The 20,068-nt window shown below is 38.4% G+C and overlaps 1 protein-coding gene across 2 annotated transcripts; it reads right to left on the reverse strand.

Annotated features, from left to right (window-relative positions):
• Positions 1–16,379: 16,379 nt before the first annotated feature.
• pou4f2 (POU class 4 homeobox 2) lies at positions 16,380–19,854 on the reverse strand. Of its 2 annotated transcripts, XM_077246962.1 has the most exons (3): positions 19,205–19,363; positions 19,077–19,120; positions 17,741–18,800 (listed from the first exon to the last, which is right to left on the reverse strand). In XM_077246962.1, exons 1-3 carry the CDS (start codon positions 19,291–19,293, stop codon positions 17,836–17,838), a joined length of 1,098 nt encoding a protein of 365 aa, XP_077103077.1. In that variant the 5' UTR covers positions 19,294–19,363; the 3' UTR covers positions 17,741–17,835. The 2 variants fall into 2 exon arrangements, with proteins under 2 accessions (XP_077103075.1, XP_077103077.1); XM_077246960.1 differs by having other exon boundaries at positions 16,380–18,771; positions 19,081–19,854.
• Between the last annotated feature and the right edge of the window lie 214 nt (positions 19,855–20,068).

Consider the following 20,068-nt stretch of genomic DNA (forward strand, 5'->3'; position numbering starts at 1 on the left):
AGCTGCAAACCCTCTAATTAGAGGAGCTGCTAAGCAAATGTGCTAAGGCAAATATTTAGCTAATTATGCATTTTTAATGCCGTTTTCTAACACTGGGCCCTCTCCGAAGGTCCAGCAGATGCTATTAAATTTCACCCCATAGATACACAGTTATGACATGTAATAACTACATGAATATAAAAGAGATTAATAATTTAGAAGGAGCTAACAAATTAGGGCCATCATTAAAAAGGAGGAAAGAGACAGAAGGAAAAAAAAGGATCAGTCTCACACCATTTGCATTAAACTCCAAATCCAAGGTAATACTGGTCTCACTTTCTCTGTCTCTTGCCCACGATAAAGAATTACTGCATTAATTCTGCAAAGTGAACTTATTGCGCCTATTCGTTTCAGGGTTCCCTGGAGCATTCAAAGACTACACAATGATAACTGCATTTTAGGGGACAATAACTCTTAGATATCCATTTCCTCATCAGACTCAGTCTTACTTTGACCAAGAAGGGATCATGGATATTATTCAACGCTGTCTAGGTGATGGTTTCCCCCATTTGAGCATGAGATCTGCTGAGCATACACGGGCTCGGGCATTTCCCCTTGAGGGAATAAACGCCGCTTACCTTCTATTGTTCTGATGTGTAAACATACTGACCTCTCTCAGCTTAAATCAAAGTAGACCCAATCATGTCTGTTTCTAGGTTAACATCTTAATTAACCTTAAAAGCCTTGTTTTTAACAAGCTATCCAATTGCGTTGGCTGTTTGTACTGTATCTGCGTATCATGCTCATAAGGATGGACGTTGCGTGTTTATGGTTTGGTTGCGTGTAGTGTGTCATTTACATAATGGGATATATCGGTGTCAGAAAACATATTTGTTTATCTTAATGTTCTGTCAAGTGAACATAGTCAGAGAAAAGCATCTCATACACCTTTAAATGCAGACATGAAGGTGAATTCAATTTCCCATGTGTAAACATCACCCACAATGATTTGAAAGAACAGAGGTGTCTTGTGAAAAACATTCTCTTAACAGTGTGCAACGCTGGAGGCACTGTCTCAAATTTGTGATATTGTAAGAATTCTTCCCCCACATGGTTTAGAATTTCAATTTGAATTATGAGGAAAGGGATCAGTCAAGGTGTATGTGTGCAGTCGTTGTTTAACCCCAGGTTTCCTTGACTAACGTTCTCTTTTGAGAGCTGCCAGATGACTTGACACAGTGCTTTATACTACACGAAAGCCTTTTGGGAGGAAACCTGTGCCAGGATATAAAAAAAAACGTTTTCCCCAAGGATATTCATGCAAGTGGGTGGAAAACATCAAGAGGGCAACTTTGAACATTCAGATCCCAGGTCTTTGTGGATCTGATGTCAAAAGGCATTGTGGATTTGATGTCAGAAGCCTGGGCTGGTGTAGGTGAATTTTACTGTACACAGATCAGTTTATGTTTCATGAGTTTTAAAAGCTTTGACTTTTTTAAATGGATCTAGATTTGCTTTAGTACTATACATTTATACATTATGTTTAAAGACAAATATGAACTAAAAACATAGGATGACAACTATAGCAGTAAGGACCGTGATGAGGAAGTTAGTGATTCTTAATAGAACATTTCAACCCGATCTCACGGCAATTCGTACTTATTTTACGAGGTGGCTATTTCCTACGACCTCACTCGTACAAATCCGTAGTATTTTTGCTCCTTAGAATTTATTTTTACGAGTTTCCCAATTCGTATGAACCCCTATACCTACCCTAAACCTACCCATCACTGGGGTTTTGACAAATCGTACGCATTCCTACGAGTAAGTCGTACGAATTAAGCACCTCGTAAAATACGTACGAATTGGTTGTGATATATCATTAAACATTCAATGGTTAAGTCAGCCTGATCTCATGAGAAAACAAAACTATTTATGAGGTGATTATTTTGTGTATATATGAATTTGTACATTTGCACATTTTAAAGATCCCAGCGCCGCCAATTAAGCAAAACTAAACGAATGGGCCGCCGATGTACGAGTATTATGGGCCGTTTAGACAAAAAAAAATTAATATATTTTTTAAATAGTAATTTGTATCTGCCCAAAAAGCACTTCGGCCGGTATGCCCGATGGCCAGTCCAGCCCTGCTTTACATTAGTTGAGAGGAAACCAATCCTGTCCCTTCAGGCTATTTTATAAAGTCACTCCACGTTTGTCCCTGTTGAAAGCAGTGAGTCTTGTGAACATTAGGGAGGGGATGTTTGAGTACATATTTCTACTGATTGTGCACGAGCTCACCAAAACAACAAAAGGACTCATAGGAGCAGCCTGAAGACATTTGTCTCATTTTATATGTATGTCTTGCAGCATAGCTCTCTCAGAAGACAAGAAATTGAAATCACAATTAAGTGTGTGGTATCCTCTATGATTATAACTTTATTGCTGTTTGAATGCTTTTAAATCCAGTGACAAATGGTATCAATGGGAAACCAAGCATCTTCCTTAATTCAATTCAGGTAATTAATTAATTCAGGGGTTCCTAAACTTTTTTGTCAGTCGAAGCACTTGACCTAAAATATTTACCGAAATTTTAACCTAATATTAGTAAGTAATTAGTAAGGATAAATAAACTGTATTTAATTCCATATCCACGGAAACATTCAGGAGAACACAACCACACTTAACATTGATGACACGGAACACTGAAATGAGGAAACTAAGGGTATAAATACACAGACTAGATAATTAACAAGAACCAAAACAGGTGAACAGGCTTATATGAAACCATGGAAACTATATAGCAATGGGAACACAGGGAACCGGAAAATAGAATATAGAAATAGAAAATAGAACACAGTGATAATAAAACAGAACAATATAGAACATAACCGTAGCATGACCGTTAAGTAACTCCCCCCTCCCAGAAAGCACAACCTCGCCGATGAGAGTCCCAACTATGGAGGGAGGGAGGGGGCTCTGGAAAAGAAATGAGGAGTAGATTGAGGAAGACACCATGGAGTCTAAGACCAGAGGAACCAGGGAGGATAAAAAGGTGGGACGAGCCAGGGTGCGGACAGGAGAATTATCCAAAGCCCAGCAAGGACAAAGGCCCAAGGCGGATCCAATGGTGGGAGGAGCTAGGGAGTCATCTGAACACCATCTGAACACCAGCGATGGATCCAGGAGAGTAAGAGACCCAGATGGAGCCGAGAAGCCATTGAGACTGGGCAACATTGATGGTTCTGGAGACTGAGGTGGAGCCGCAGCACCGAGCATCCGAGGAGCCACTTAGTACCAAGGCAGAGCCAGAGGGAAGGTGGAGCACGGCAGAGCTGAAGGGGTGGAGGGACAAAGCTCAGCTAAAGGCCCTAAAGTCCTTGTCGCAGTCAGAGCGACGTCTGACCAAGACAAGGGGTGCCCGGTGGAGAAATATGGAAGATGGTCTCAGATGAAGCCGAGGGAGGGAGGAGCCAAGGTGGAGCCAACTTTTTGATGAGCCATGGTGGAGTTCTAGGCTCAACAGCTGGAGGCGGAAGATCCAAGGTAGATCCACGTATCAGAGTGGAGTCAACCGAGAAGGAGCAGAGGGACTGAAGGGAAACAGCGGAGCTAGGGCCAAGGAACTGGCTTTTATATGCAGAGGAGGTAGAAGAGGGAGGCTGGGCAGGATCAACGGAGACACAGGAAACTTGGAGCTGGGCAATTCAAACGGAGACACAGGGGACTGGAGCTGGGTGGGATCAGCGGAGACACAGGAGACTTGGAGGTGTGTGGGGCCAGTGGGGACGGGAGACGACTCCTCCAACTCTTCAGAACAGTATGCAGAGGCCAACTGCAGCTCACCCTCAGCGGTGAGAGTGTGAGTGGGGCTCCATTTCATCCCCTTGAACTCCACGAGTACACTCACTGGCACAGATGATATTGCCAGCTCGCACACCTGGTCAGACTTCAAGTTGGGCTCAGACTCCAGGACGATGGTTGGCTCAGTCCTGAACTGGGTCATTCATCGTGACAGGCTCAGGCTCTGCGTCTGCGCTGGGCTCTGGCATTAGTTCAGTGCAGAGTGGGGGTGGTGGCTGGCTGGGCTCTGGGTTTGGAGTGAGGCAGGTGATGTCCTCATCCATGAGGGTGTAACGGTCATGTAGGAGTTGTTGTTGGCCAGCTACCCACCCCAAGAACGTAGTGAAATCCCCCCGAGGGTTAACACTGGGCAGGAGGGCCTTGCTCCTTATGCTCGTTAGAAAAAACACACACAGGGTTAAAAGTTAAACGGTCAGGAAAGGTGGTAAGGCGCACCAGGTCTAAGAAGTTTTTGGTTTTGTCAGAGATTATGCTGCTCTTGCTCCAAACAGAGCAGGTGGACGGCTGATAAGTCCATTATTTGTCTCAGTTCCATGTTCTGTCACGTACTGGTGGCTGTAATGAAGTGCACAATGCAGGAGATGCAGAGAAATAAACTGCATTTAATTATTTATCCATGGAAACACTCAGGAGAATACAACTGCATTTAACATTGATGACACAGAACAATGAACTGAGGAAACTAAGGGAATAAATACACAGACTAGATAATTAACAAGAACCGAAGCAGGTGCGTGACTAATTTGAAACAAAACTACCGTTACAGTTGAAATGACTGAAACACAATGCACAATTTTACCAGAAAAGTGTTGCAACTTTTCAACATATGAAGATTTTATTAATAAAAATAAATATGAAAATACTTAAAATAAATACAATTAGTAGGATTTAAAAATCACATATATACTGTAGGTATTAAAACAAACCCATAAGGAAAGTGCTAATGAGACTAAATAAATAAATAAAAACACACAAGGTCGCAAGAGTCAAAAATTTCATTGCTATGGGGCGCGAGAGACAGAACTTTTTGTTTTAGTAGACTGCCCATCAAATAAGCATAATTACCATCAGAATTCACATGGTGTTCAAAGACTCCTGAAGGCAATCGGCTACACTCGAATTAGCAACTACGATAAATCACCATTAATTAGCTAATAAAAGCCAGCAGGTGGTTGGGAGCCCACAGCCATTCCCTGGTTGTTTGAATTATGTATATTACATTGTTGCGGCGGTGAAGTAAATGAGAGAGCGAGAATAACAGACAAGAGTCTTTGAGGCCCTTGCGAAAGAAAAGGGGATATTACCTGATTCAAATATCCAACAATTCCCAGCATTCCACCCAGAGGACTACAAGTCCCTTTGACCCCTACTCAAATAATGGAACCAGATGGTTTTTAGGCACTAAGCGTATTTGAGCTGTCATTATGAGCACAGACTCTTAAGCCACAATTCATTGTAAACCTTAGGCTTACTTAACCAGTTCTCTGCTTTAATAATCCTTCACCTGTGAAGTGGGATCCATTTAATGGTTTAATGGTTATTAGTGATATAGTGTGGGAGCCTATTGGTCGCCAGACAGATTTGGCTAATTTGTTGGTAGACCTTATGAGGCTGATGGAATTCAGAGTTTTCTTCAACAAATATTATGAAAAGATTGATTAATTGTTTGAAGTTTTCAATGAAAAATCAAGGATTTAGATACTACATATAGATATGTAAGCAATATCACTGTCTGTGTTGCTGTCCCATAGTGTGATTTGCATGAAGACACAGTTAATCACAGTCATGCTCATATTGCGGGTGATCTCCGTGCAACTAAATGAATCAATGTTTTTGAAATAATCTATAGAGTAAATTATTTATTGCCTCAGTTTCATTCCTGAATGAATCACTGTTTTGAATGAATCAGTTGAGTGAATGATTCAATGACCCACTCATAAAGATAGTCACTTGTTGCCATCTACTGATGTAAGTGTCACTTAAAAATCCCCACCACTAATGCACAGGCTGGCAGTCTATCAATCAGGAAGCAACAATTATTTAAGCAGTGGCTTATTGGTTTCAAGGCACCCCAATGGTAGCTTGACAGTTTTAATAAAATTTTCCAGAGATATTACACTCTTAAGGTGTAGTCATGTTAGTGAAATTTTGTGGGGAAAACAGCCCATTATCAAGTACCACAACACATCAGTGCAAATGTTTCATTTTTATTTATTTATAAATTTTTTGATGATCTTGAAATGTTTAATCAAAATTATAACTGGAGATTCCAGTGAAAACAGCAGGCTTCTCTTTGGTGACGTACTGTATGCAAATCCTACATTTTTGCTTTTACAATAATCTGTTACACTTAGTTATTCAGTACGTCAAAATACTGAAGATAAGCTCTTTTAACCTGGCATGGATTAACCTTAAACAGGTAATTTGGTAACACTTTACATTAAGGTTCCATTAGTTAATATTAGATAGTTAAAATTAACTAACAATGACAAATACTTCTAAAGCATTATTTTTTTATTATCTTAGTTAATGTTCATTTCAGAATTTACCAATACATGTATAAATATTAATTTTATTAATAAATATTAATATTATTTTATGGACTTGAGCTTGTTGTATTTTTATTACATTAACAAAGATTAATGTGTACTATTATCAATGTAGGTAACAATTTATAATAACGGCACACTATGAATCATTAGTTAAGCAATAGTAAATAGCTAATTCATCATTTATAAATCATTGTCCCTACATTAATAGATATTAATAATCCATTTATAAATATAGCTCAATGCTTTATTCTTGATAAGCATATCTATAATGTGTTTAATAATTGTATTTTCATAATTTATCCAGTTATCATTTATAAATATAATACTATTAGTATTATATTATTTACAAACCAGTTATTTAGCAGTTGTCAGTGGTTCATAAGATCATTTAGAAAGTGTAAGTAAATGATTAATAAACTATTTATAGGTACATATATACATTTTATTATTTAGACATATTGTAATAGTTACTAAGTGTGTTACTAAATGCTTTATTAACATGTATTCCTAGTCTAATTCATGATTAATTCAGGTAGTTATAAAACATTTAGTATTTGTCAGTTGACTATTTTTGTGAGCTCATCTAATAAGTGAGGACTATGTATGCCTCATGTATGCCTCGTAAACCTTTTACAAAGGAGATTTAAAGGCTCAGTTTTCTTCTAAACAGAAAAATGAAAAAAAAAAACACAGAGTGATACAGAACATAGAAATGTTTATTTCAAGATGCAAAAAAATGAATCTGTACACTTGATATAAAATACAAAAGAAACATCTCATATAAAAAGAAACAAACTAACTAAAAAACTAACAAAAATCAACAAAATGTAGAAAATAAGCTAAATTTTTTTGTGCAGTAAGGTTTTCTTGATTCATTAGTAGTTTTGCTTATTTTGTTGACGTATATTCATTTTGTTGCTTATTTATTTATATTTACTTTCTTTTTGTTCATTTTGTTGCTTATTTAGTTCCTTTTTATATGATATTGTTTATTTTTCATTTTACATCAATTGTACAGTTGTACATTATATATGTGCTTATAAATCAAGAATAAAACATTTATAGCTGTATTTATAAACTGCTTACTAATGTTTATCACTGTAGGGACAATGATTTATAAATGATACATTAACTATTTACTAATGCTAGCTTGACTAATGACTCATAACGTGCTGTCATTATAAAGTGTTACCCAAATGTATTACTCATTGTTGTTCATTTTAGTTAAGCATTAACTAACAATAACCAATGGGACCTAATTTTAAACAGATACAGGTAATTTGTTAACACACCAATTCTCTGATAACTTAATGATCTCGAATTAGCACTTGATTATCTGTGACAAACATACATGTCAGTAATTGAATGCAAATAGTGACAAACAGAGCAGATGAACTGATGCAGCATTACATCTTTGCCCCGTGAGCTACTGCTCCTCTCCCAGTGGATCCTGCTGTTTAAGTAATAGAAAGCAGAGCTTACCTCTCCTTGGGTTGCTCAATGTATCATCCTGCCAATTCATAATTAATGATTTCTGTTTGGTTTTATTTTGTTTGGGTTTTTTTTCAGCCCTGAAATTAAGTACTGTTTATTTTGAGAAGCAATAACAAAGTGGTGCTTAATTATGTTCATAAGGACAATTTATTGTGTTTTTGGATGATGGTTTGCTCAAGTATGTGTTACGTATCTGTTGGCAGACACTATATTCAAAGTGACTCTCTCTGGAGCACCTTGTTGTCTTTTTCAAAGGCATGACCTTCTACCCAGAAATGGTAACACTCTTCAATATGAAAATATTTGTGTTGCCAGCTTTGACTTGTTGACTGCTAACCAACGCTTCCCCTGTAAACCGTTTTTGTCAAAGAAAGATACGATTTTACAGTGCCAAAGACAACAAAGTTTGTAGCCTATATCTCCATGTGGATTTTAATAATGCAGAAGATGTTCTCATTTCAACTTACTTCTCTGTGTAACGCATTAATTGAATGTGAGGCAATGAGACAGAATTCTATACTAGCGTGTCTTTGAGATAGCTGCATACCATTCCATTTTCTTGCCATAACAACTTTTCTCTCTCTTCATTTTTCTTCCTCGGAAAATGGGTCCTTTTCTTGGGGACTTGTGTCCTCAGGCACTTGCTTGGCACAGGGTAAAAGAAGTGGCGACATACGTTCATGTAAGTGGGCCATAGTAGCAGATGGGACACTGATTGCTCTGTTGTTTACAGCTGTTTGTGTCCCTTCATGTGACTCAAACTAGCAGCAAAACAAGGCAATGTTGCACCCAAGTGCAAAAATTATTTGTGGCCCCCATTATGAAGTGGGCCAAGTGCTCCAAACTGTAATGGACCTTTGGCAAAATGGTCTTTTTCGTTTGAAGATTGTTAGTGTGGTATCGCTGCAGATAAACTGGCATTAAAGTGACACTATAATTCTCAGAGACCTTCTACATGACATATAATTCCAAATGTCTGTGATTCATTTTCAAGGAATAACAATCATCATGATTGTGAATTGCTCCAAAATATGTAATGATACTGCAAAACTCTCCTTGACTACAAGTCAGCAGCACTAGGTTTGGTAGCCCGCAGCCATCAGTTGATTTATTACAACAGTAATCAACCTTTTACACTTTGGAGACTCTTACTGCTACAAGGATGTAGTTCAGTATAAAACACTCCATTTATTTATTTTTATTTTTATTTTTTTCTCAAATATCCCCTCTAAAATGAGTAAAAGGCTAATGTGTTAGTGCATTTGATTACATTGCATTTACATTTAATCATTTAGCAGACACTTTTATCCAAAGTGACTTACAAATGAGGAGAACAATACAATTAGAACAATATTGCCTGGATTTGTGGAATTTAACAAAATGGAATTGTTTGCTTAGTTTGTATTTCACTGTAGTATGTATTGTAATACATTCAAAACAATGCTTTACATAATTTAGGAATTATTAAGCTATTTATCTTGGATTCAAATTTAATAAGTGTTAATAACTGTCAAATGTCGTGTAAGAACATATCCTGCTTTTACCACAAGGAGCAAAGCATTTCACACTACCTGTTTATAAATAAACCTGTTGTATGCAAAATGCAGGCAGATCCTTGTTGTGTTTCGTGTAATTGTGCGTTGAAGTAAACAAACTGCATTCCAGCGTAATAATCGGCTGCCTCAAGTATAGAGATTAGTTTATTTTTAATTACATCCTAAGCCTTTTTTCCAGCACCTGTCAAAGTGCATGGAGCCCTATAGGAGCTCTTTAGTATATTAAAGAATGCTTTAAAGGTTCTATAGTAACAGTTCTGTTCAGAACCATATTGTCCTGAAGAACGCTTTTATTCTAAAATGGTTCTTTGTGTTAGAGTTTTAGGGTTCTTTATTCCCGCCATCTGGAAATGGCAAAAAATCCTTTCAAAGCCACCTTTTCGTTGATTTTTCTGGAGCTCAATCATTTAAGATTGTCAGCACACTCTCAACAGTCAGGTACTTTTCTTAAAATGTCTATAAATGTTAACTTTCAAACTGTAACTCGTTTCCCATCAATCATGTCTTTTTTCTCTCTTTTCATTTTTTTCTTCTTCACAGAACCAGCTCTGTGACCAGCTCTCTTTATTTAAGGACATTCATCTCTTCTTCTTGACTAAGCAAGTAAGTGACAGATATTGAATTTATGACCACATTGTAAAAGTTTTCAATTATTATTTGGGTTTATGCATAAACATGCCCAGTCCCTAAAATATTAGTCACCCCATGACTTTTTTTAATCACTTTTTCCTGTTAACATTGTGAAAGGCTCACATACTGTCACAAAGGCTAATTTTTGTCCTTTTAACTTGAATTATTTTAAATAAACAAATGGAAGAAACACATTGCGACTGATACCCCACAACCTCATCATTAGCAGAGAGGAACTGCCTCTGTTACACTGAAATACACAAATAATGATGGGCATGCAATCTTTTACTGGACCTTTATTACGTTTTTTGTTTTGTTTTTCTATGTTGCATTTTATTTCTTTATGTATTTAGTCATGTTCAATGTCAATTATCAGTTATAAATAAAATAAAAAATCTGTTAGAGCACTGCCATTTTTGTTACAATTTCCCGTCAATAAAAAATAAAGGTACATTATTTAGTCACATGACTTGCAATAAATATTTATTTATTTAAGAACACCACTATAGACTACATTATAATAGTAATAAATAATAATAATAATATTAAACTTTAAATTTGTCTTTTCGAAGCAGTGTTCTTTGTGGAATCTTATAAAAAGGGTAATATTTAGCATAAAAAATTATGCTATTGTTACAAGCCAAATAATCCCAATGTGGTAAGATTTAGAACCAACCATCATTTTCTCAAGAGTGTACTATTCTGCTTTATTATTATAATTATTAATAATAATAATAATAATAATAATAATAATATACACCTCTCTTAATAAGTGAAATGTTTACAGTTTTCACAAAGAGCTACAATATTGTACCTTAGGCTATAGTTAGTGAATGGTGGCATGTTTTCCTTCCGTATTCTGTAGTCAGCATTTCCAGCATCTGTGATTAGTGATGTGAGCGGTGAAAGAAAACAAGGGGAGAGGCGGCTGGGGTACAATAAAGCCCTGCTAATGGGTAGCCAGGTAAACCTCTACTGAACATCTCATTAGTGAAGAGAGGGATCAGACAGAGAAGTGAAAGCTCTTTAAACAGGGCAGCTCTTACACACTCCCTCTCTCTCTTTCTGTGTTTCTTTCTTTCTGTTTCATTGGCCTAGATCTCTTCTGAATAAAACACAACACCAGTGTCTCAAACAATTACATCACTTGAGGGTGTGACATTACAATGAAGCTCTATATTGTGAAGGAATTACAGCTCACTAAATATAACTGAATAAAAAAGTGACCGAACTGTTTATTTTATTTTACTATTATTTACAGTCTGTACCCTAGCTGGGTTAAATAGGCAAACACTGATATTAAACAGAATGCAAATATAGCATATAACTATATTATAACTTCTCCAAACAATTCAGTCAATAAAGCGACGTGAAAAAGGAGAGAAAAGGGTCCCAAAGTTGTAGTTAACAGATTTATAAGCATGTTAAATGTCATTTAAATAAAAAAAAATGGTCACATTTCATCAGTAAAGGGTTCGAAATCATATCTAAAAGTAGGCTAACTGTTTGTAAATAGCCTAATTATTAGGGGTGGGGGATAGTGTCCCAGTCAACCTGAATTCACCAATGTTTCATTCGGGCGCGCATTACATGCATGCATAATGCAATATAGCCAGAAATGTTTTAAACACGTTTTATGTTTTTATGGCACTCCATCGAAGTCATTTAGTACATTCTGCCTTGGTCTGTCGCTGTAGCCCGGGGCCTCTGGCGCTTGGCCGGCCGTCGTGTCATCACACCAACTGCGTTTTTGATGAGAACCTGACCCCAGCGCCTCATCTCTCACCACTGTCTCATTGCTTTTATTTACATCTGTCTTTAGCATTCTAATTGCGCACTTTATTGCTTTAGCCTGGAGGAGTCCATGGAAGCAACGACGGGACGCTTGAGTTTTTAACTAATAATAAGGACCCGTTAAGTCCCACCCACGGGCTGACTGCTCATTCCTAATTATTGAGGACAGATCATAATAAGAATCAAGTTACCTTTTAGTATTGACAATGTGCGAGTAATACAGTGCGTCCAGTGGGTCAACTATTTATAAGGCTCATTGTAAAAAGAAAAAAGTGTGGGCTGCATATGCCTTTTAACTGTTTTAGTGAAATACGTGTGATATGTACTTATGAGTATACCTATAATATGTATCGTGTTACTGATCCTAAAGCTACCTCTTTACATAAATAGCGAACAGAGATCGCGTTATTGTGTTTGTTGGCGGTTTAAAATGCTATGTTTGGCTACTATTTGGTTTTCATATAGGCATACAAATCTAGACTCCCCTCAACCACCACCAGTTATAAAAAAAATAGTTATAGTTATATAGCCTACTCTTGAATTTGCACGACTTTTAGAATGTATCGTGTTGTTAAAGGATGATTATTTTCTTAATTATTTCCGAATGCAATTCGTGATTTAGATTCAAAATATTTTTTGCAAACCAGCATGTCGGTTTTATTGCATGTTACAACTTAATTCACCTGCCAGAACCCAATTACCCTACAGGATTTTGTGATCTCCTCATTATTTTACTAACATTAGGCTACATGCTATTTCCCGCCAATATCTCGTTGAGTACAGCGCGTAAGACCTACTCTAACATAACTTTCAAATTGGAAACAATGGTGCATCCATCCTGCTGCTCAGGAAACCATACATCATTCAGTATAGGAGGAAGAGAAAACTTTTAAACGGTCCTTCACGCTTTGCAGAATTTTATAAAATAGCATCAATACCAGGGCGCAGAGTCTTTTAATGAGCTCTCAACTTTAAAGACTTGAAGGATATTAACAAGCTGCTTGACAAATGGTGCTTAGAAGCACATTAAAGACGCGGCTAATGGGGCGCATAATGACGGCTAATTTTCGATCAGATATAAATTAGAGCCCCCAACAGTTATTTGCCTTAAGGACTTTATGTAAATGATTCTGTTCTGTATAAACTGAGGAGAGAGAGAGAGAGAGAGAGAGAGAGAGAGAGAGAGAGAGAGAGAGAGAGAGAGAGAGAGAGAGAGGGGGGGGGGGGGCAGTCCTTGCGGGTATGATGAATAGATCTGCAGCGGAGCACGGCTGTCAAACCTCAATGAACACACACATCCAGCAGACAGCTCTACCACCTTCTCATTATTGCCGAATGCGCGGTCTAACTGCGACTTGCTCATTTGGAACGGCGCAACAGCGTCTGAGAATAAGAGAACGCAACGTGCTGTGCGTTAAAGCCTAAATGAATTTCATGACGTGCAAGAAGAAACCCAGAACTGGGCGAGAAACATACAGGCTCATCCATGGCTCTTTAATATTTAATCACCATAGGCCTCTTTTGAAGACACAAATTTCAACAGAATATGCACAATCTGTAAGAATACTAAACTGAGTTTGCTGTAAAGTAAGAATGATGCTCAGTTGTTGTGTGCATTTCTTTGTTAGTCATCTTGGAAAATTGTATTAAGGCTAGCTGGCAGATTGGCAGATCTGCCAGATACATTCACATATAAAATCTGCCAGCTGATGGTTATTGAGTTGTTTGATACATCAAATAAGATTTATATTTTATACTATTAGTTCAATATCAAATAAACCCTGAGACGACTGATTTGTCGGTTGATCAATGTATCACGTTTATCACATTTCGGGGTTTTTTATATACTTTTTTGCAATAGTTTGTGTGCTTAAATATTTATTTGAACATCTCTTTAAAACTTTAAATTTAGCATGTGTTCAAATATAATACGCTTTATAATGAACAAAGGTGAACGTAAAGACAGGTAAAAACTTAAATTCTGCAAGTCTGGAAATATTTGACACCGTTTCGTTGTTGTTGTTTTTTCAGAGAAAAAAAATGATAATAACCATGAAAGCAGTTTGGCTACATATTGTGAGACGAGACAGAATTTTTTTTTTTTAAATGACCCCTTAACTGTTATTTATCCTTTTTGTATTGTTGTGTTTTTTTATTTTTGTACAAATATGATTTGTTAATCATTTCAAATGTCTGAACTATGGTTTTACAATTCTAGATTTAGTATTTCACGTATTATCATCATCATCATCATCACAATTATTGTTTTCCCCATGTAACCAATTATGCGTATAACTGTATGTCGCCTTTGGCACGAGATTGTGTGAGAGAAGAGTTCAGAACATGGTAAACTTATTCGTTCATATAGCCTATACTTGTGATTTGTTTTGCTGAAGGTGTTTTACGATTATTACTCCTCTGTGAAAAATGTGGGAGCATTTAGCCAAACTATTTAATTTAAATTGTAATTCCTTATATTTTCCCCAGTGAAACGAACGAAATTCTTAGAATTATACCAATAATATTCTACTGCCCTTGAAAAAAACAATCTAAATGCAATGGACATCATTGACAATAGAATAAATGTTCAAGTGCTAAATAAGGGGCTCCAACACGTCAGAGGCCTGTGGTTTGTCTTAACGTGCTTTGATGGCAAACACTTGGGGTAAATGTACAGTTAAAATATTCTATTCGTAGGTCCCCAGGCGGAGCACCGACAGTCCCTGGCTTCATTAAAATTTCATCACTATCCCTATGAAAGGGGGGAAATGTTCAGGGGAAAGAGATAGAAAACAGAAGACCTAATTATAACAAAGGAAAACAGCGCTGCCCTTTCGTTTTTGACTGTGACCACCATGGTTTTTAAAGCATGAGAATCACATGTATGCGATACCGCTAACAGGTCAGTGCACTCTCTTGGATCAGTCTATTAAAGGAAGGTAGAATAAAATGACACATTCAATTTTCTTGGAAATATAAATTTAAGCGCACCCGTGTGTGTATTGAATTATCCTATATTTTAGTATAGGCTACCTCTCTGTTTCTCCCAGACTGATTTAGTTTGAAAAAGGAATAAAATCCGATCGATATTTTTTCGCACCTTTCAAAAAATTAAAGAGTAGCTGCCTCGGGATCGTCCATAAGTGTCAAGCAATCAGATTAATTTCCATTCCCGACAAGCCTCTCCACGTACAGCCCTCCATGACCGACTGTAATTAACAGCTCCAGTTAATGATTACTTACTTAGTGCTAGTAATTATCTGATTTTCATAATTCCATGTGTAATTTAATAATTCGTTCATATTATCGTGTTAAGTGATCAGCTCGTTTAGGAGAACTGATTTTTTCATTTGAAGCAGGTTAGAATTGATGAGAACTTTTGGGTCTATTTAGTCAGAGAGCTTCTAAAAAAATATCCATGGCACCAAGTAATAAATTGAATGCGGTTATGATTGTTATAAGACTTTACACTTATAAATAAAAATAATTGTGGATTTAATGAAATGTTTTGTAAAATAACTCTGTAATAGTCTACGTAACATTATCGAGGTTTGGGCAAAAAATACTAATTTTATTTCGACTAGATATTTTCAGAATATTTTTCCCAGTATAGCTTAAAAAAGTCATATTATGTCAAAAGTACTTGTTCATGTTTCAAAGGCGTTCAAAATGTTATTTCAAAAATTAAATCTAAAAAAATAAAATTCTGCTTAAATATATTACGTGCATGTTTTTTCAAAAGAACAAAACGAAATGCAAATTGCGTTCGTCATCTGTTAAATCCCTTTGAAAATCGGCAGGAAACATCAATGGCGAAACCTCCTCTATTCAGGCGGCTGTCCGTGGTGCTGAAATCAATTGGTACGCCTAGAATGCCATGACATGAGCGGCGCTACTGAAATGACACTCCCGTCTCTTTTTTATTTATTTATTTTTCCACCCCTTTTTCATACGGCCTAACAGTGAACTGAGTCAGTCTTCAAAGGGCTGCCTATGTCGGCAGAAGAACGAGAAACCATCGACTGTGGATTTAAATGGAGCCCGGCACGTTGGCAGGCGAGGTGTTTTTCTGGCGGCCTGACATCTGGCAGCGCTGTGCTCGAGGGACCTCCCCAGATCTCTATAGACTTCATGATTAGACTCTAATAGAATATTAGCATTTGCTCTCAGGTAGGCTTCTAAGGGTTGTGAATGCAAGCAGCAGCAAGTCGTTCGTGAATACACCAAGCGTAGCTCTACAGCTCAAGATGTCAAGACGTCTTTTTTAAGCAAACAGCAAGATACTAAACTAATCTGAATGCTTATCTGTGTCTTGCAACAGAAATAAGAAAAAAAATGCAAACTGGTGTTAAAGACACGTGTAATACACACATTGATCGACTTAAGATTGAGGCAAACATTTGCATATTATTCATAACATATAGTCCACATATGTATATGGAAACGTTGGACGTTTGAAAACTCTGTTTAGGCCTTTGATTATAAATGAACCCATTGAGAACGTTCCATAAAATGTTAAAATTTAGTTCTTTAATGAAACACATAGTTCAATTCAGTTATCAAATAGTAACTTAAATATACATTGATGTAATAAATTAATGAATTGATCCGACAATTAAACCTAAAGCAACATACATTACAGTTACCGCAGCTAAAACAGCAATACAGCAAATACCTGTACGGATATTTTATGTGTATGTCCAAATGAGATATTTACATTTTACGTGAATGCTTCCATGAAACTCATCTTTTTCATTAAGAAAACATTACTAAACATGGTGAATTTAACAAGCAACGACTCCATAACTGTACGCGTATATTTATACAAATAAATAAGCAGATAAAATACATGAAAATAATTTCAAAGAAAATGTTCTCATAAATCTCTCGATTGTGCCTTCTCGAAACAACGAAAGAAAAAAATTAAAAGTGGCCTGTTTCAAGCAGTTTCCCCATTTGCAGAGGGCCACGTTTTCCTTGTTGTCTCAATATGATTTTCTCAAGCAAAAACGTGGAGGGAATCCCAATAAATATGTAATGAAGTAAACATTACCTCACATGATAAATAGTTCATAAGAAACATAGCCAGAGCGCAGGCGTATTGCAACAGATATTTGGCGGAACAAATCCCATTACTAAAAACAATTGAGCCTCACCTCGTGTTCAGAATATCCAGTATGTTCTATTTTAATAACTAAGAGGTCAGTTATAGCAAATGTATACGTCCTAAATCCATATGCTTTCACATTAAAAATATATGGATATTCTCATCGCCAATTGCCTAATTGTAGGCTATGTTTATCATTATTAAAATCACAGAAGTGGAATTAAGAAGACGACAGACAAAATTATGCATGTAACAGCTAAATCAATAATTTACAAGGAGCTGTTGGTTATTATCTAATAATGTTGCAGAATCTTTCGTGGAGTTAATTCGTGATGTCCTTTTTTCTAATGAACCCTGAAGTAACACCAGATTGAAGCGTGACATACTGAGAAATAAATATTTCAAATGAAAAACATTGACAAGACACTGTCACCCTTTTGACCTGAATTATTCCCCCCTTAGGGTTGATCAGTTTATAATTACTGGTGTTGTGTGTAGCTTGATACATAACACTTTCTGATAAATGACTAAAATATGTTATTTCGCTTTAGGCAGTCTGTCTGATTGAGGCTTAAAGAGTCTCGCTCCTCTACTATAGAAAGTGTGCTGGAATAAGTGAGGAAAAACGAATGGTCTTACTTGATCAGTCAAACGATCCTTTAAATGATTCCACATCCCCTTTGCGTAATACGTGACAGTGATTTGGTATTTTCAAATGTCTCTTTTGAATGTCATGAAATTCTGGTTCAATGGACAAGTTATTGATGATTGAAAAAGGTGTGAGATAAGAAATATTTACAAATCGTCTCTAAACAGTTTTAGGAGTCTCTCGACACGTCGTGTTGGTCTTCTGCTCGAGCTAGACGCAGGCCGAGTATTTCATGCGTTTTTGTTTCTGCCTCTGGTTGCAAAACCAAACCCGCACAACGTTCTTTTTGAGGTCCAGCTTCTCTGCGATGGCTGCGATTTTCTCTGAGGATGGACGAGGCTGAATAGCAAAATAAGCTTCGAGGGACCTTTTCTCGGGGGCCGCGATGGAGGTCCGCTTCCTCTTCTTCTCGGCCCCGTTGAAGAGCTCGGGTTTGTTCAGTTTCTCCCGGTGAGACTTTTCAGCCTCCTCCAGCCAGGCTTGCAGGATGGGCTTCAGGGCGATCATGTTGTTGTGGGACAACGTGAGAGATTCAAACCGACAGATGGTACTCTGGCTTAAAGAGCCTACGCCAGGAATCTTCAGGTTGGCCAGCGCTGACCCTACATCCGCTTGGGTCACGCCGAGTTTGATCCGACGCTGTTTAAAGCGCTCAGCGAATGCCTCCAAGTCTCTGGGATCAGCATCCACGTCGCTCATGCAGCCCATGTGGGATTGCAGCCCATGGGCGTGAGCCATGTTGATGGCAGCTTGATGCATGTGGTTCATGCCTGCCATGTGGGCAGGGTGCGCAGGCGTGGAGACCACCGAGCCGTCTGGCCCGGCCATGGCTCCAGCAAGTGCCAGTCCCGGGGTGATGTGGTCCAGCAGGTCGCCTTCCAGTCCCTGATGCGGCTGGTGATGGTGGTGATGATGGTGGTGGTGGTGATGGCTCCCGAGAGCTGACGGGTGCGAGATGGGAACGGACGACGAGGAAGACGAGGAGGTGCACGGAAGCGTGTTCATGGTGTGGTAGGTTGCGTCCGGCTTGTAGGGGCTGTGATGAGGAGGGTGATGATGGCTTTTGGTCTGCGAGACTATATCCACCGCCGCCAGAGCTTCCGCGCGGGCCAACAAACTCTCATCCAATCCGCCGAATATATTGCTCTGCAATTGCAAATAGAATGCACACATAACTGTCAGCAGGGAATTTGCGCTCCACTCCGAGCTTTTAAAACATTTCCAGCATGTAAAAAAAAAAAAAAAGAAATCCTAAAAAAGAACACACAAAACAAGACGCATGCAACATCCCAGGTCATAAAAATTAATACGAAAGGCAAACCCGGCTGAATACATAAGTTGGGGGGGAAAATGGAGGTGTTGGGTGATTTGCTGTGCAGGCATGAAAAAAACATCAAGCAGAAAAAGTGGGCTGTCAAAATGTGCCTTTAAGCGGTGATTATGCAGAATACGTACCGGTGGGGTTGGGAGACATGCTCGGCGCATCGCCTCGGAGCTGCCGCCGCCGCTGCTGATCGTGTTGCTGTGTCTGGACGACGAGCAGGACGAGGGCGCGTTCGAAGTCAAAGTGGAAGAGGACGAGGAATGCAAACTGGAGTATTTGGCCTCGGCCAAACTGGTGTGGGTCATGGCGAAAGCCTGCTTGCTGTTCAGAGACATCATCATCATATTTGCGATCGAGTCTTGGCGAGTTCCTTTTAATAAGTTAAGACTCCGCCTTCTTCTTCCTCGACTGGAGTTCAAGCCCAGTCGCTGCGCGGAAGCCTCAAGTCTCTGGCGCTGCAACGAACGAGGAGAGGATGATGCACCAAGTCTCTAGATAGCTCATCTAGTGCTGCCTAATGCTCTCAGAGAACGCTGTCCTGGTCGCTCCGTTGCGTGCCGTGGCTTGAGATGTGTCGCGAGCACCAGTAAGCCATGCAACCTGTCGGTAAACTCCTTCAAAGATCACGTCAACTCTATTAAAACGCTCCACAGAATTTTCCTCCGCCCTCACAAAATATCGTACACTTGTCACAGCGGAATCTGATGCCTTTGGTGAGTTTGTCTTTACTCACGTTTTTAGAACGAGTGCAAAAAGTTTCTCCTCTTATCTCTTCGCACAAATTTCCAAAACGACGTTGCTCAAAACAATATCGCTCGTTAACCTTTATCCCGAATCTTGTTGAATTTGATTATGGGATAAAGGTGACAGTCGACTACATTCAATGCTGCGGGGACTCGATCTGTGCTCCAAGGCGAAGGGCAGGCTGCGTCTCCTCTCTCTCTCTCTCTCTCTCTCTCTCTCTCTCTCTCTCTCTCTCTCCCTCTCTCTCTCTCTGTCTCTCTTGCTCGCCCATTCTCTCACTCCCTCTCCTCTTACACACTCTCTCGGCTGTACCTGAAAAACCTTTCATGATTTATTATTCTTCATTAGCCACAGCGCCGCTGGGGACTCTGCGCA

The sequence above is a fragment of the Siphateles boraxobius genome, unplaced genomic scaffold, assembly GCF_051911475.1.
Source record: "Siphateles boraxobius isolate OS27281-9 unplaced genomic scaffold, OSU_SipBor_1 29, whole genome shotgun sequence".
Classification (NCBI taxonomy): domain Eukaryota; kingdom Metazoa; phylum Chordata; class Actinopteri; order Cypriniformes; family Leuciscidae; genus Siphateles; species Siphateles boraxobius.

Bases quoted from the DNA above. Each gene is read 5' to 3' on its own strand.
- pou4f2 (XM_077246960.1), bottom strand. From the start codon at position 19,293: ATGATGATGATGTCTCTGAACAGCAAGCAGGCTTTCGCCATGACCCAC. The intron at 18,772-19,080 runs GTACGTATTCTG...TTGCAATTGCAG, and splicing joins CATGTCTCCCAACCCCACCG to AGCAATATATTCGGCGGATT.